General features: G+C 38.8%; 1 protein-coding gene across 9 annotated transcripts in view; it reads left to right on the top strand.

The window, feature by feature from the left end:
- sox6 (SRY-box transcription factor 6) overlaps positions 1–16,928 on the top strand; it is a 137,385-nt gene that overhangs the window by 48,225 nt on the left and 72,232 nt on the right. For all 9 annotated transcript variants that reach the window (XM_044100028.1, XM_044099990.1, XM_044100016.1 and 6 more), the window contains one exon: positions 1,563–1,773. In XM_044100028.1, coding sequence (XP_043955963.1) covers positions 1,563–1,773 — 211 coding nt within the window. The remainder of the gene's footprint in view (positions 1–1,562; positions 1,774–16,928) is intronic.

Here is a 16,928-nt window from a genome sequence, read left to right as displayed (position 1 = left end):
ATGTAGGGAGTCGTCGGTCTTTGATAGATGTTGGATGCAGCTTTGCAGATTTTGTTTATTTTGGACAACTTGGACATTATTCTGTAATATATTAAGGGAGTGAACTTAAAAATCATCTGCTGAGGTTATTCAAGGTAAGAATACATTTTAGTTCCCGGTTATAAAACCTTCTCACAATTTCTTTCCCCTTATTTTGACACTTTTATTGTTATGTCTTTACTGTTTGTGGATTAAACTAAGAAATACCAGAATGAGAAGACAAAAAAACTACATGAGACAAAATGAGCAAAACAGGAGAAGGGTAAAACAGAGAGCTACAGCGAGAGCATGAGAAAAAGGAGAGGTGAAGCCTTGAGGTGGAAGGAACAAGAGTTGCCTTTGCTGATTACCTGGCTCCATTGCAGTGCCATGCGCCTGTGTGGGCTGTGCCCTGAACCCATGCCAGCTGATTAACCCAGCACTTCTCCACTCCCCTCAAGCGCTCTCCACTGTCTCTGCTAGGCTGCATAGCCATTCAGCTCAGCCCAGAGAGGTGCTGTGCCACGGCCGTGCCACTCTGCCGCTTGGTACCAAACCGCCCTGTGCTCCTTTGCTCGACATACCACACAGGGATGAGATTTTGGCACATAACGGCCCATTTTTCTGCATTCCTGACCGTCTTTATTTGGGATTGTCTGGCTTTCAATGCTGTATCCTTCAGTAACAGCTGTAATATCCCATGTTATCACACTTTTCTATGATAAATGTGCAGCATGTGTTTGATACAAATGTCTGCTGTGTTTATTCTCTTCAGCACGCGGGCCAAAGTTTAAATCAGAGATAACTGTTCCCCCGTTAAAGGCTCCAACTTCTGGCTCCACAGCTACCTTCTGCTTTCTCAGACTCCAGAAACCATAATTAACGCTACCTTCTGTCAAACGCAGGCCTCAGCCATGGTCTGTGTGCCGATTACGCACTCCTAAAGTATTCTGCCCCGTTCTTTCCCCCCTTTTCTTTGTGTCTCTGTTTGTGCATAGGGAGCACTCAGCCAGTCAGCCAGAGACGGAACCCCTGGTTAAATACTAAACCATACACAGGTGGGACAGAAAAACAACAACAGCCAGAGACAGGATGCAGATTTACGAACGCTTCAGGCACTCAGCTAACAACAGTCCTTTCCTAGAAAATGAGCAAATTACACAGCAGTCATCTTTACACAAATGCACTCAAACAGCAATTTAGTTCGAAGGTTTCACTGTATAGATAGTGCAGATGAATAGTAAAGCCTTAACAGACTATGGATTGGCTCTATGAAAAGGTACCTCATCATTTCATCTCAACGTCTTATTTACCAGAATAGATTGCGCTGTTGAAAATACAGAGGCTCGTGCATAAAATAGACCATATTTGAGGTGGCCAAATCATCCCAACGCTCAAATACCGTTAGCAATCACGACATTTGAATAAAAAAACAGTCCAAAAGCTCAAAAAGCTATGACAGTAGCACAACAGGCTTATCATTAAACACGCATCCTTCCTTTCACCGCCTCTCCTGACTTTTTTCTCTTTTTTTTGTCTTATAGGAACCTGACAGCAATAAAGTATGTTCCCTGTACTCCTTCCGGAACAATTCCACTTCTCCACACAAACCTGAGGAGGGGGCCCGGGAGCGGAGTGACATGCTGAGCGGATCAGCATTCGGGACTCCGGAGCGCCGCAAAGGAAGCCTGGCAGACGTTGTGGACTCGCTGAAGCAAAAGAAGCTGGAGGAGATGACAAAGACAGAGCAAGATGGTATGTCTCCCTGTGTGAGTGAGACTTGGAGTGAGAGTGAGGGAAGGCCTTGTTCCTACCATCTAATCCCACTCTTTCCAAATATTCACCGACTGTCTGCCTCCTCTCTCTTTTTCCTCTCCACCTCACACACTTACTCAGGCTCACACAAGTTGGGATCAATGACGCTACAGTATTTCCACTTTGTTCTGAACCTCTTCCAATATGACAAAGACCGTGTGGCAGCACACCTCAGCATAAGTGTGGTCCTCTTTCATGCCAAGAAAAACTCTTTGACTATAAAACTCAGAGTGCTGACCTGATGCCAGGAACGTTACCTCTTTTTTTATTTTGCTACAAAGAACACTTTTCACTCTGAGCATACATGAAAGGTAACTTCCCTCAAAAAGCCCAGGACCTTTTCGAAGATCTCACCCGATTAATGTGACTAATTAGTTCATCTTTTTCTTTTTTTCTTTTTTTTTTTCAAAGCAAGCAGTGGCAGAGAGAACAAGAAAACCTCTCCTGTAATAAGATAGTGAGTTCTCTGTCGTATCTCCGCCCGTTACACCCTTCTTGGCTCTCCCTCCTACAGCCTGGAGTCTATCAAGAGTATGGCGGAAAAACAAATATTTGAAAGAGCTTCTGAAACACATCCCCCTTCTTAATTAAGGCTGTAGTAATATAACTACATCCAATCAAATGTTAAACCCCCTTGGGAACGCATGTGTCTCATTTAGTGTCTGGGGAGCTCTTAGCTTAAGCACTTCATCAGACGAATAAATTAGACCTCTGTTAGCCTAAAAATAATTTGCCACTTCTTTTTTTAAGTATGCATGTGGCGATCTTTGTAACAGAGCATCACAGACCTCTCACCGGATAATTATGCCGCCACACCCTCCGATGACTGATTGTTTGTGTTGTTATTTAGATATTATCAGAGAGCGCAATCAGCCTAGGCTCCACAGGGAAAAAAATAAACACAATTTATTTGCTGAAACTTAATGCATTGTTTCTCGAAATTGATTCAAATGACCATATACAACTTCAGTTACTCATCGTCGAATACTTGTCATTTTGATGGCAGATTTGCTTTCAATGCATATTCCCATATGGAAAGCTTGTTTGTGTGTTTTTCATACGAGAGACCCGGGGCTACCAAAAAATTATCAGCACTTGACATAAAAAAAAAAAAATAAAATCTTAAAATAAATTAGCATTCAATTTCTATAGTTTAATGTCACACTAAAAAAATTAAGAAATATCCAGTTTATAGTTGATGAAATGCTGACAAAAATGTTTTAATGTACAAAATAAAATCTTTCTTGGGGTGTGAAAAACAACAACAAAAAAAAGTGTTATTAAATACATTCTATTTTTAAATTCATACTTTAATATTTAAATATGATCAGAAAGTTTAGACATTTTTTACTGACAATCCAAAGAAATTGGTAAGGAAGTAAAGAAAATAAATGGAAGGGAATTGCCACATTTGTTCAGGATCAGATTAGGTCATTTAAAAACAAGATTAATTTACTTTGTTTACATTTTACTGTAGATGCTATACATAAAGACCAAAGACTTAGATCTAAAGTTAATCCAAGTGTGGCACTACACCATCATTTATATATTGCAATAATAGTTCTGTGCATCTAATATATGGTGCTAACATTCCTGTTTTTCAAGTTTAGTTTGAATTTAATGACTAGTTTGTTATTGGTGGAAGGATTTTTTGCAACGGCGTCATCAGTGCTCTCGGTGGCGACAGTGGACATTATGGAAATGAGCCCCATCTGCTGAAGGCTGGTTGTTGCAGTAATTTAAATGGTCAAGTGCAGCCTGTAATCCAGGGCCGTATGTTAGCGCAGAGAGGAGAGGGTGCTTCGGACTGCCATACAGCTGTTTGAATCTCCTGTTAATAATAGCACCGTGGTCTGCCTCATGCGCCTTGTGACTCGGGCACCAAAATACACTCCCTTGTTAAAGCAAATTAGTTTTCGTGCAGGGAACCCAGCAGAAGACAAGAGCTATACGAAGTTCACCATGCCGTCCCCGTGTCGAGAGAACTGAGAGTTGCTCTGTTCTCGAGAGCCCTCGAGGAAGCTTCTGCGGTGATGATCAGTGATTACTGTAAAATGGTGGGAGGCAGACTCTTGCAAACTGCCTCCCAAAGAAGTTAGCAGCATCCTTGGCGATATCATAATCTCGTGTCTTTGTCTATGGGAAGGGACACTATTGAAAATGAAAATGGCTGGATTAACCAATTAAAGGACATAGAAGAACGATCAATTGTTGATGTGTCTAATGTGTCATAAGCAACAAAAGATGATAAATATAACACTTTTTAAGCATATCAACTCTCATTCTGCTGTTCAGTGCTTGTCTGATCAGGATTCACAGGGGCCCTCAGAGACTCTTCACCATCTGCTACCGTTCTTCCTCTGTTTGATTTTATTTATTTATTTTTTTGGGTGGGTCACGATGGTTCTGTGGAGATAACCACAATGACCTAAAGTGGAGAAAAGAATACCTTGTCCTTGTAATAATTCTACTAATAAATTCAAAAACCCAATTAAAGTAATGTAGAAACTGATTGAAGCTTAGCTTGAACTTCTTTCAGACATTCTTAATACTATTATTGTTAATTAAAAACCAAATTGACCTTTAGGCAAGAACAAGCAGACATGGAACGGCCTATATTAATGGACAGTGATATTTCTGATGTCTTCCATTACCATCATGGCTTCCTTTAACAACATTATGAGGCACATTTCCTGATTCACCACAATGCCTAATAAACCCTGCAACAATAGAGACATTGCTCAATATTATAGGTGTAATTCCTCCATCCCTCCATCTCTATATATTTTTACCCTTTCACCCTCTCCATCCTTCTATCTTTACTCTCCATCTTGGATCCCTTAAAGTGCTTTAAGTGCTTGTGACTGTGCTAATGAATGAAAATGTCCTCCCAGCAGTGAGCACTGCATTTAGCTGAATAGTCACCTTTGCTGTAAAAGCTCTATTAGGCCCAGTTGCCAGCAGGGCTAACGATTGTGCCCCATGTTTATTTACTAGGTATTGTAAATGCATTATTTATGGATAAGCCTCCAGACAGCACTTGTCAAGAGTTAAAAATGTCAGAATTAAGTATTATGGTAAAAAGAAAAATAGCTACCATTATAAAAACCCAAGGTGACCTTGCTTTGATTCACGTGCAGTTAGAACAGTTTTATATAATGCACTAAAGTATGAATCAATACTGTGTAAGTCAACAGAAATCCTTGTGTGTTGAGTCTTTGTGATTGTCCCAAAGACAAGGACGGGTAACCCTGCTTGAGGCTCCTGTTCTAGCTTTTAGGGAGTGTTATCTGGAGGATATGGACTTGTCTGCACACCCAGAATCGAGCATATATTGTGTAATCTTTTTATTATCAAGAAATATGCTCCTTTGGACTAGGTCATAGTAAGTATATTTTCCTTAATGGTTGGTATATGGCTGATAAGAATTATAATGAATACATTAAAAAAAATTTAAACTTAAGAACAAATCCAAGAAATATCTATAATTGGCAAAAATTCTGCAAGAACAATACCTGTACTGATCAAATGAAACTCTCCCAGATTAGCTGCTGTGTTCTTGATGTGCCTCTCAAGTGTACACACCTGGATAACATGCATTCCTTTTTGAATAATCAAAATGAATTTACAACAAGGTGGTTGCATTTTTAAAATATGAGAAATAAAAGCACTGACATAAAAAAAAAAAAGATTTTGGGACATTATTTTACTATGATAGAAGAAAACTTGGGAACAATACCTCATCAAATATTCCAAACTCGGAACATCTGAACATAATAAATGACTACTTCTTGTTGTTTACCGAAGCTAAGCTTTGATAAATGACAGTGATCTGGCAACGTTTCAAGACAGTTGTTGAGAAAGTAGAGAGGTGAGCAGTTGCAGCCTGGGGACATTTAACAAAAGAGATTTTTCCCACATAATCTATACGTGCAGTATAATAATACACACACTGTCTGCAGAATAACTGCATTTCCATGTGCTGCTATTCAAGAAAAATACAGAACAAGACATTTGGATATATGCCAATGTTTCCGTTAAAGAAGAAAAAAAGATGCTCCATTTAAAATCACACCCCTGTTTTAAGCCAGCTATTTAGATATTGTAGGTGCTCTTGCAGAATAATCAACACCTGAAACCCTTTGACACAGTCACGGCTAATTAACTCAGCAAAGGGGAGTCAAAGCACCAGGCAAACTGCAGCCGCTTGCTTTTTAATCTCAGGTTGAAGGATATTTAATGGTTGCTGGGAAAAAGAGTTCCCCTATTACAGCGGCAGGTAACTCGACTGTCGCTTGTGACAAAAAGCAGCGCAGCAGGGTGTGCCAGCGGACTAATTGTGCTTGGGCACAGGATTTATATATTTGAACTGTGTTTGGTTCTAAGTCACCACTTAGACCTGTCTTCTCTATTTGTAAGTGTAATCCCCCCGGCGAGACTGTGTATTATCACTGTATAATGACTGTGCAGTAGGTTGAGTGTGGGGGAGTGATCTGCATTGTGTGAGTAGCCCCAGGTCATTATCCGCTATTACAACATGCCATGTAATGAGATTCTGGGATGGGTGAGAGCTGCGGTAGAGAATAGGATCAGCTCTAAGGCTTGTGGTCTGATTAGCGCTGATGAACTCTTGACTCTGTTGTTACACCGTTCCCCCTCAGTGTCAGAGCTCCTGCTGACTCTACATGGAGGCTCGCTGGAAATTGGTTGCAGGTGCTGACGGTGTCAACAGATCTATTTTTTGCACATTTATTTGCTTTAAATGCTGTGCTCAAAAGGGTTGTGGGTTTTTTTTTTTTTTTTTTAAAGTTCTATAAGTTCCCTTGCATGTAACTTGGGTTACACATTCTGTCACGTAAATTTATTTTCCCCTTTTTCAAAAGAGATTGGGGAGCTTTCTCCCTGCTCCTCTTTTCGTTCCCGCCCCTCTCCCCTCTCGTCTCTTCAGCAGCTGCCATGTCATCTGGTTCTCCTTTATCCCACCTAATTAATAGGAATCTTTGTTATAATGATGTGAGTATGAGCCTCTGACTCCATGCATATGCAATCAGGGCTGGAAATCCATTTCCTTGCCTGCTGATTCTTCACACATTGCTCTCCGCTCCCTCTTACTGCTGCAGCCTTCCGGACAGCACCAGCCCAGGACTTTTGTGTCAGGACAGATACAGAAGCCAAACATCTGTCAAGCATCTCTCATCCGTCAAGCATGTTTTTTTAAAGAATCTGTTGTCTCTGTTCGTAAATTTGAGCCGGCCTCTTAACTTCATAAAATATTTGATTGAGTTGACCATTTTTCTATATCTGTGTGTGTGCGTGCATGTGTTCAGGCTTGCATGTACTGCAAGTGCCAGTAGGGGCCTTCCTGTGTGTGTGATCTCTTTTGGCCTGTGGCATGGTGCAGCAGCTCAGTGGAGCAGCTCTCTGGTCTGTCACTTTTGTTTGAATAGGTAATGCAGATCTGTTCAGGCTGAAGAGACACGAGCTGGAATCGCTTGTTAGGACACATGATCAAAAGTGGCTCTCCGCTCTCTGCCAATCAACCCTCTTGTCGCCCTGTGAGGCAGACGTTAAATAGATTTTTCGGCTGTATGCCGTGGGCTGCCTGCCAGCCTGACATGTGAACTTTCACAAATCTGACACATGGACCTTTTACTCCTCCCTGCTTTTCATTCCTCTTCTTTCATCTCTTTATTTTGTCTTCTTTCTTTTTCCTGTTTTTTTTTCTCCCAGCCTTCCACCCTATCATCTTTTTGTCCTTATCTGGCCCAGATCAAAATTGTTCCTCATCCTATGAATTTTGTCTCCCGCCATTTTTTTTTTTTTTACCCTCGAGTGACAAAGTTGCTCTAGTGCCAGGCTGAGATCAGAGCCCACTGCTAAATGGAGTGGCTGCATGAGGGGAATAGTCAGAGCAGAGAGCCTGGTCCACTGCTGAATTATGTATTTACTATCTGTTCCAAAACAGAGCTGTCACATAACACAGGCCTGTCCCCGTGGGGTGATGGAGGCCAGCAAAGGTTTTACTTTACACAAGCTAAGGAGCAGATTTTGTTGCCCGTTTCAAAACGGGAACCCTTTCTGCTGTCTTGGTCATTCAGATGACAAAACAAGCAGCTGCTTCTTCAATGTGCCATTCTTTGCATTCAAGATCACCTTCCCCACTTCTCATATTCCGATTAGTCAACAGTAGCAACTGCTGCTGAGCATTCCAGGGGCCATCTTCCCGGGTTTCAGCTGTTGTGTGTCCCCCTTCACCCACGCAGCACAAAACTCCCATTGTGATCTTGGCTTACAAGTCGCACAGAAACCCCTTGATGGGAGGAAACGGGTGTCTCGGAGAGACAAATCACAGCCAGGGTTACACAGAGGCTTGCTTGTCTTTGTATACTCACAAATCCACACGTTGGCTGTAGGTATAGCTAGTCTTATGCATATTTAATTAATGGGATAGAAAGACAGGAAGCAATGCGACATTGTTGTATAAAGAATGTTTGCATTATGAAGTTTTTTTTGTTTAAATAAATTTAAAAAAACAATAGCTTCACCTTCTTGCTACATGTGAATAATCAAATGATTAAATCAGCAACAGCTCTGAGACTATTTTTGGAGAGACAGAGAGTGAGCAGTGCTGACACGTACTAAGGCCGAAGCTATTAATGCTTCTATATTTGCCTTTAGACCATATAGGCTGAAAGTGGGAGATAACACCCTTGTTTTGCCATCGTATGAAACATGAGGAGGGTCATACGCAGACAAATTGCACAAAGTGGGAAGAGTGGTGGTGGGTGGGGCTGGGGGCGATACTGAGGCAGTCGGAAATAGAAAGAACAGGGTATTCCACAACGGGATGAGGAGAAGACATGTGTCCTGCTGCATGTGTGTGTGTGTGTGAGCCTGCTGCAGGGTTGCTCTCTGCATCCCACTGTGTGCCAAGTAAGTATCACTGTCCTGGCCGCGGCATTCTGCTCCCAAGCATTCTCTACACATATCTTGACAAAAGAAATAGTGTCATCTGACCAAGGATCAAAATAGTGCGAGTGTAATTCACACTCTGGGCACAGACAGCCTCTGTGGCCCTCTAATGATTTCAGAGCACATTTCTGACTCAGTCTGCAAGTCAGAGGTACGCCAGCCATCCGGCAGATTGATCCTGCTTTGATAGAACCAGACATGACAAGTTGTGCAGATGCAGCCTATTAACATATTTGCATTGTTATTTGTCACAGAAAACAGGCAAGCAGGGACACCTTACAGCAAACTTTAATGAGCCGTCTCTTGAACAAAGAGACTGTTTAATCAGCTCTGATAAAACACACGTTTCTTCCTCCTCTATGTTTCACCCCCTTCTCCTCCCCCTTGTTCAATAACATTACAAGCATGAGGAGGTGTGATGAAAATGTCAGAAGAAATTAGCAGAACTCTGTTTTATTGCATTGCAAAGTGTGGGTGCCAACCATAATAATCGTAAGATGAATATCATCACTCTTAAGCTGAACCTCCAGTGTAATTTTCGAGATTGCACTGAGCGGCAGTTTAAGATGCAAGATGTTGCTATACTGCCAATTGCTCAGGAGGGAGGTCAGTAAGTTCATCTTGATGTCAAACAAGAATGGATGATTTATCCAAGCAGAACTTTTTGTTTGTCTTTCATGACAAAACTGCAATTGTTTTACTGCTCCACACACTGTTTACTGGCCCCCTCATCTTCCTCCCTCTTGCTTAGTTCTTTTTTTTTGACATGTTATTTCTGGGTGGGTGGCACTTTGCCCAACAAAGCCAGTGCTGTTTGCTTCCCTGTTGTGAGCTGGACCAATGAGCTCAGTCTCTCAAGAGAAGCACATCTTTGCCCAGCAGGTTGCAGCCCATATGACTCTGTATCCCACAGGAAGGGAATAGGCATGGCTGAAAAGACAAAAAAAATATACAGCTTATATTGTTTCTCCACTTGAACAACAGCACATTGAAACATGTAGTTGAGGGTAAGTAAATGGAGGTCTTTAGAGTGCTAATCCAGCCTTCTTTGTCACAGTTTCAGTTGTTCAGGGTTACTCTGACTTCAGATTTGAGAAAATTTGGAAAATAATAAATTTTTTCTTGTTGTCATGTTCTGACTGAAGATCAACATGCATCTGTCCTATTTGTTTGATGCCTTGTATTTATCTTGTTACAATTTTTAAGAAGGACGAAGAGAAATGTATCTTTGCTGTGTCAAATTTTTCTCCACCGAAAATGGTAGTTATGCATAATCTTTAGGAACCCTAGACAGATGGATTGACATAAAAAGTGAAATATGCAATTAAAATTGACTTCAATTTGATTTATTGAGAATGTTAGTAATTGCGATTTTGTTGAAAAAATTCTCAGTGAGGGGTCTCTCCCTCCACTGACTAAATATGCTCAAATTGATTTGAGCATATTACAAATTTTTCCATCATTTTTGTTTTTTTCATTTATTACCATACAATGCTTCTGAAATAACAGATATTTATTTTAAGATTTTTCTCACAGTTTTTTCATTGTTATTTTTTTTTAATCAGAAATGCTGGCAATTATAAACAGCATGGACTTTAATGTAATTTAAATATTATTTAGTAGTTGCATATGTTCATACTTTTTCTTTCAAAAGCAACCAATGTTAGCAAAAAAAAAAAGTGACCTATGGGGTTCTGGTCCAGTTCACATTATGTGTAGATCCTAAAGTTTGGCATTTTAGTAAACACATTCAGTTGAGTAATTCCGTAAACATCTTTAATTATGCAACTTTTTTCCACAAAATTGTTGTTTAATGAGAAAATAACGCTAAATTACAAGAGCTGCAGAAATTCCAACACATTTGCAGTTGTAAGTATCATAACATGTTCCGTAATCATGACATAAAAAAAAAAGAAAAAGAAAGAAAAAAACTTTATTATAGGGCTCAGTCTTGCATGGTAGCTGTCCAGAGTTCCTAAAATAAGTTTCAGTGTGTAAACCAGACACTTGGCTTCTCTACAAACTGTGATGCATTCATGTGGATCCTATTAGTCTCTTTTTGTCCTTGTGGAGTCAGACACCCATTAATTTACTAATTCACACTGAACTGCTATGATCACAGTGCTCCCCGTTTTCTTCGCACGTCTATTAATTTAACATAGATGAATAAATGTGAATGTTTTCGAGCATTGATTAGCAGGCAACTTTATGTCTGACAGTTAAATTGCTGGGTACCCCCCTAAAAAAATCTCCCCAATGCAAGGTACCCAGTAATTAAATTTTTGCGGGAAATTATTATCATTTATTACAGTGCGCGGACCGTAATGATTGCTAACATCAAATGGAAATTATAAATTAAAATTGAGTCGACATGTTTCTACTCGTGAAGTGCCGATCCCCCTCATCAGCATCGGCTTAAAATCCAGGGGTAATGTCTACTTTTTATTTCTAGTAAACTAAACACACTTGTCCTTCAGTTTCAGTAGTATATTTGCATAATAGTAGCCATGTTAAAAAAATAGCAATACATATATGTCGTAGGTATGATTTTTCTTAAAAAACAAGAAAGGCAAAAACAATCCAAAAAAAATTATTTTACTAACAGTTTCTTTTAAAATCACATTTGCTCTGCCTCACTTTAATCACTATAGCTCTTCCTTTCATTTTAGATTTAAAATAACTGTTTTGCAACCCAAACAGAAACTTAAAAAACCAAAGTAGAAGGATCAGGGACTGGAAAGTTCATTTTGCCATCCAAGCATTTAATGGTCCTAGTTCTTAAAAGTGACCTTGTAGGTTAGAAAGCAGAGCAGCACAGCAGCTCCTTCCAGCTGCACACATGGCATCCATCGGGGGCACAATCACGCACAGTCCCAACACCTCAGGCTCGGACATATGTTGAGTTTTATTTCATTCTTCTGACATTAATCCTATTCACCAGCTGTTCTGCCAGCTGCCACTCTCCAGCTTAAGGGGAGATTGCAGTTTTGGGGGCTCTGAGTACTGGTTTATCTTGGCTCCTTGTCTTCTACTCACAAAGTTTTGATTGAGTGAGGTTCTCTTTTTGCACTACTATCACTTATATCCAGCCTCCTACCATACAATTCCTCTTTTTCCAAGCGATGTGAGGCAGCAGTTTGTTGTTATTTAAAAGTATTCAAAGAGTAGTTGTGCTAAAAGAAAGAAACATAAGTTTCCCTGCTAGAAGAAGATGCCTTAAGATCACCTGTGTGTTCATTCTTTTCTCTTAGAAAGCCGTTGTAACGACCCACAGCACTGGAACCGGCTTATAGCACCGTCATCTAGCAGCATTTCAGTGGGATTAGCCTGGACATGGCCTCGGCCTGTACAGTTATGATTATTGACATATTGGGTCTGACATATTTCACATTTATGTGCATTGTCTGGAAGCATACTCAAGTGTTCTCAATGTCATTTCTGCTGAAGTACAGCGGGGCAGCCTGCGAGCATGGGCCGCAATGAATTGATCATTGCTCACTGCTCACTTTAATAATTCAAGGCTGATTGCCACAGAGTGCCGCAGTAAAATGGATTGGGAGAGGTCACATGCTGCTTGGCTCAGGAGGTGAAGCCTCTAGGGGATGCTTAATTCATATATGCTTGATGGACACGTGTCCTATTTAGAAAGGTCAGGGTGCTGTGTGCACAGACGGCGTCTCGCAACGGACAGGTCAACCCAGTAGGATTAACATGTTGGTCAGTAAAGATCGAGACGAGGGGGACGGGAAAAGTTTCTTCACATGGAAGCCAGTTTGCTTACTCTTGCATAAGATCTAAGACCCTTAAAAAATGCATTTGTTCATTTCTACTCTATTTGTGTTTGCAGAAAATATTTCCACTTTGGGCCGGCCTAATGCATAAGCAGATTTGGTGGCTGGATAGGGCCCCCTGTTGGTTTTGGGAGTCACATTAAAATTTTCCCAAAATAAGATGATAACTGTTCAAGTTATGCATGTTTTATAATCGGAGTTTGAATGATATGTTTACACTGTTGTAATTTAAAGATGCTTTACTAATTTCTGCTGCTTGTCTCTGAGACAGCAAAACTTTTCTTGCTATCTGTTACTGTTTGTAAATAGATCAGAGAGAAATAAATATTACTATGATGTTGGATTTCATTGTCAGTATACAATAATGTGGTGCAACTACTTTTAAATCTCCTTTGTAGCAAAATATTTTAGCTTACCTTTTGCTTAACAAACTTAAACATGTTTTCATTCTGTTTGAATTAAGATTTATAAAAATATATAATTTTTGTATACTTATATTTTTTCACTTTAACGTAAACTAGTGAAATTCTTCTCATTTAAAATAAATATATTGCTGTGGAAAAAAAACATTTTTTTATTCTATTTATTAAAAATATAAACTTACTGTTTATTATTTTGTTGGACTACAATTCAAAAATATTTCCATAATCGAAAATTTATCAAATTAACAACTTACATAAAAAGAAGAGGAAATTAAGGCATATACTTTATCTTGCGACTATAAGTACATGAACAAAGGCAAAAAACAAATAAATGATTAAAGTTTGCATTTAATTTCTAATAATCTTTATTTGATGGTCTGCTTGTGAAGAAAAGCACATCAATTTTAATTTATTGTTGGTTCATCAATCGCCTGTAAAACAATTTGTGTTGAATAAATAATGCAAAAATGATTAAGCAGAGTAGGGACCTCAAGTAAATTCTGCCTCGGATCTTAAACAATCTCGGATTGTATCTGTATGTAGCTGTGTCAAACTCTTCAGTTCACTTTGTATCCACCACTTAAACTCATCAACAAATAAATAGAGGCAACTATATATATATAAAAAAGTAGAATAAAATAAATATTTAGTAGAAGCAAATGTTTCCAATCATGAAAGAAACAGACTAAGTATTTAAAGTCCAAACTACTTTGTACTTAACTATTAATCCAATCTTAGCCTTCAGCAAAGCTTTCCCAAAGCCTCAAATGCTTGTTTATGAAAGGACCTCCGACTTAGAAAAAAAGGACAATCTTTTGCTGACCTCTAACCCGTTTAAGAGGCTAACAACTGATTTTGGCTCAGATACAGGAAAGAAGGTTGGACCTAGCAGTGACAAACATCAGGAAAACTGCAACAGAGAGGATATGTTCTCTCTCTGATGAAGCACGTCTTAACTGCAACGCATTTTTAGACACTGTTTACACGACCAGACAGGATAGACTAAAGGTGACTAACAGAAATGTTCACCAAGTGGAATAATGATTAGGTGTCAGTTAAAGAAAGCCCTCCGCCAAGTGCAGGTGCTCTGCTCGTACAGTGACACCAAAGCAAAAAGCTGGACTTCCTTATTTATGCATGCCTGCACCGGTAATTACACGTAAAAAAAAAAAAAAAAAGCTGGAATTATTTAACTGCCCCAAAGAAGTCTCTTGGAAATGGAGGAGGTTATTACAACTGTTGACAACGAGGAAAGGTAATTGCCTAAAAATGAGCGACAACGCTGTGTTGTGCTCAAAAAATTTTTTTTTTCTCTCCTCTCCCCTATCTGAAGCTCCCTCTTTAGAGTTCGTATTGTGCGGCATCACCCGGGTGTGTAACCTATTGCGTTCCGATTGCTCCCATGCAATTAGTGCCCTTTTTGTCCTCACTTCAATAACAGCGTGATTATGGAGACTTCAGGAGTATTTGCAGCATCCAACAGCTGTTGTCTCGGGGACTACCGGCTGAATGACAAAAACATGTTTTCTCTCAGGATTTCACTTCCCTGCCTGCCTCTTGTAATTATTATGTTTTATTTGGTTTGATGACGGGGTCTTGTTTTTAGTGTGCCTGTGATTAAGATATTCAAAGGACTCCTTGGAGTGTGTCACAGTCATTTTCTTTCATTTTTTTTTTTTTGCTTTTTTTATCAATCTCGACTTTTGATTTGTTTCCCTCGGAACTCAGATTGGATGAGGAATCAGAAGTTAACCTGTCATTGTCTAACTAAGAGACTGACTATTTTTATTTTTTTTACTTTAATTTTGGGATGTTTTTTTATGCCTGAAAGCTATGAACATGGGGCCCAATGTAACAATTGCAATTTTTGTTTTAATTTTGATAAACATGATTTAGGATCTGTAAGTGATTGAAATAAATTAAATTGTGTATTTTTTTAAATAATAGTAAGTAGTGTCAAAAATAAGTATAACATCTCAACATTTTTCCCAGTAGATATATTTCTAAAGGGGCTGTTGACGTAAAGTGTACGTTGCATGTCACTAACAACCCAAATAATTCACACACAAAGACATCAAAACAAATTACTCCATAAATTAAGTCATGAGGACTTAAACTTGTAAAAGGTGTTAAGAAGGATCAGTAACATTTCAGGAAAAATAAGAAAGAGAGATTTTTTTATTTGATTCAAGTTGAGTGATGGACTAGATTATTCAAACAATTTTACTTTATCTGAAAGTAAAATTCAGATTAAAAAAAACAAAACAGCCAGTTTCCTAGGCTGTACATATGGGATAATTTTAAAGTCAATCTTTATTTCTTCATCAGATTTTTATCAAGTCTCAGTACATTTACCATTCATCTTTCCTTCAATTCTATAAATATTCCCAGTTTCACATGCTGAAACAAACAGCCCTCATCATGATGTCCCCACCTCCAGTCTTCACAGCTGGTATGGCGGTTTAGTTGTGATGTGCAGGTCTTTCTCCAAACGTCCCCATCAGTACGATATTTTCTCCCAGCATTTCATTCACTTGTATTGCCACAAACTTTAAATGAATTTTAATATGTTCTCTCTTCAGAAATAGAGACTTGTATATTGTTTAAACCAGATCAGTTCTTTCTTTACTCATCCAGAGATTCTTGTTATGCCATGCATTACTAGCCAGTGCTGACATATGTTGATTTGGGAAGTTTTTAGTTTTCAAATACCAGGGGATTTTAAATAAATCACTCTATTTTATTTTGCAACTTTGTCATGTGGGTAGTAACATAAATGTTGCCTTTGTAATTCCACTTTTTTTTTTCTTTCTTTTTTTTTTACATAAAATTAAATTTTGACTTTATTTAGAATGATTTCTCTGTATGTGTACAACTAGGATTGTTACCAACACATGGACATGTACACTGCACATAAATAGTGATATCACAGCTATTAGCATATATAAAATATTATCCAATATTTAACTTGGGTAAGCATATACTGCATTGTTTCAACAAATATATTTTGTGACTTTAATTTAAAGAAAAATTAAATTAGTGCTTTAAGTTTTCTGTTTTGATTGTTTAAATTGACAGCGACATGTACAAATTGCAACAAATGCTTTCTATTTATTTCTAATTCCCTTCCCTACGTTTCTCCTAATGCAAATTGCTCCCCCGTTTCGCTTGCTGTCCAATCTGCTCCATTGTGAGAGGAAGTTATTTATATTGTCAGTGTCAGCTGATCATTGATTTCTTAATTACACGTTTTCCCTTGAGGCTGTGACAACTGATATACTGTACAAGGCCAATGGTGAAGGGGGAGTCTTTCAGTCTCTTATCCATGACTTATGGCTAAGTTGACTTTCTCAGATAGCTCTCTTTTCTCTGCCAACGGCTTTTCAACACAACAAACACTCAAACACAAGTATCATCTTTCTCCCGAGAGAACAGCGCACACAGAGACGCTCAGAATGTGGTGGCAGTCTGTGGAAACACTTTCATTGCTGACAACCAAGAGTAATAAAACACCCTGTGCTGCATGTTGCAACAAACCATTTTCTTTCCTTTTTTTTATGCTTTGAGGTGGTTATGGTCATTGGAAACATGATGGTGTTGCATCAACAAATTTACTAAAGCTATAAGAGATTGAAAGTATTGATAAGTAAAAGTGAAAATGGGAAAAAGCAATGCTGGACTGTTTCGGTAGCCTTGGTGCACAGAGAAACTGTACTTCATAGGTTCAGTTCAGTACACAGTTATTTAAAATGTAGCAGGTAATTAATTTTTAATACAGATTTCAATTTGAAATCACAAATTAAATTTAATTTGGGACCATTTGCCATTTTTGATGCATTCCCTAGTTTGAAATTTAACTAGTTTTTTTATCCTGATCATGTGAAAACATGATTTATCAAAGGACTTAATT

Source organism: Gambusia affinis, linkage group LG02 (genome assembly GCF_019740435.1).
Source record: "Gambusia affinis linkage group LG02, SWU_Gaff_1.0, whole genome shotgun sequence".
Classification (NCBI taxonomy): domain Eukaryota; kingdom Metazoa; phylum Chordata; class Actinopteri; order Cyprinodontiformes; family Poeciliidae; genus Gambusia; species Gambusia affinis.
This window is presented reverse-complemented; position numbering and strand designations above follow the sequence as displayed.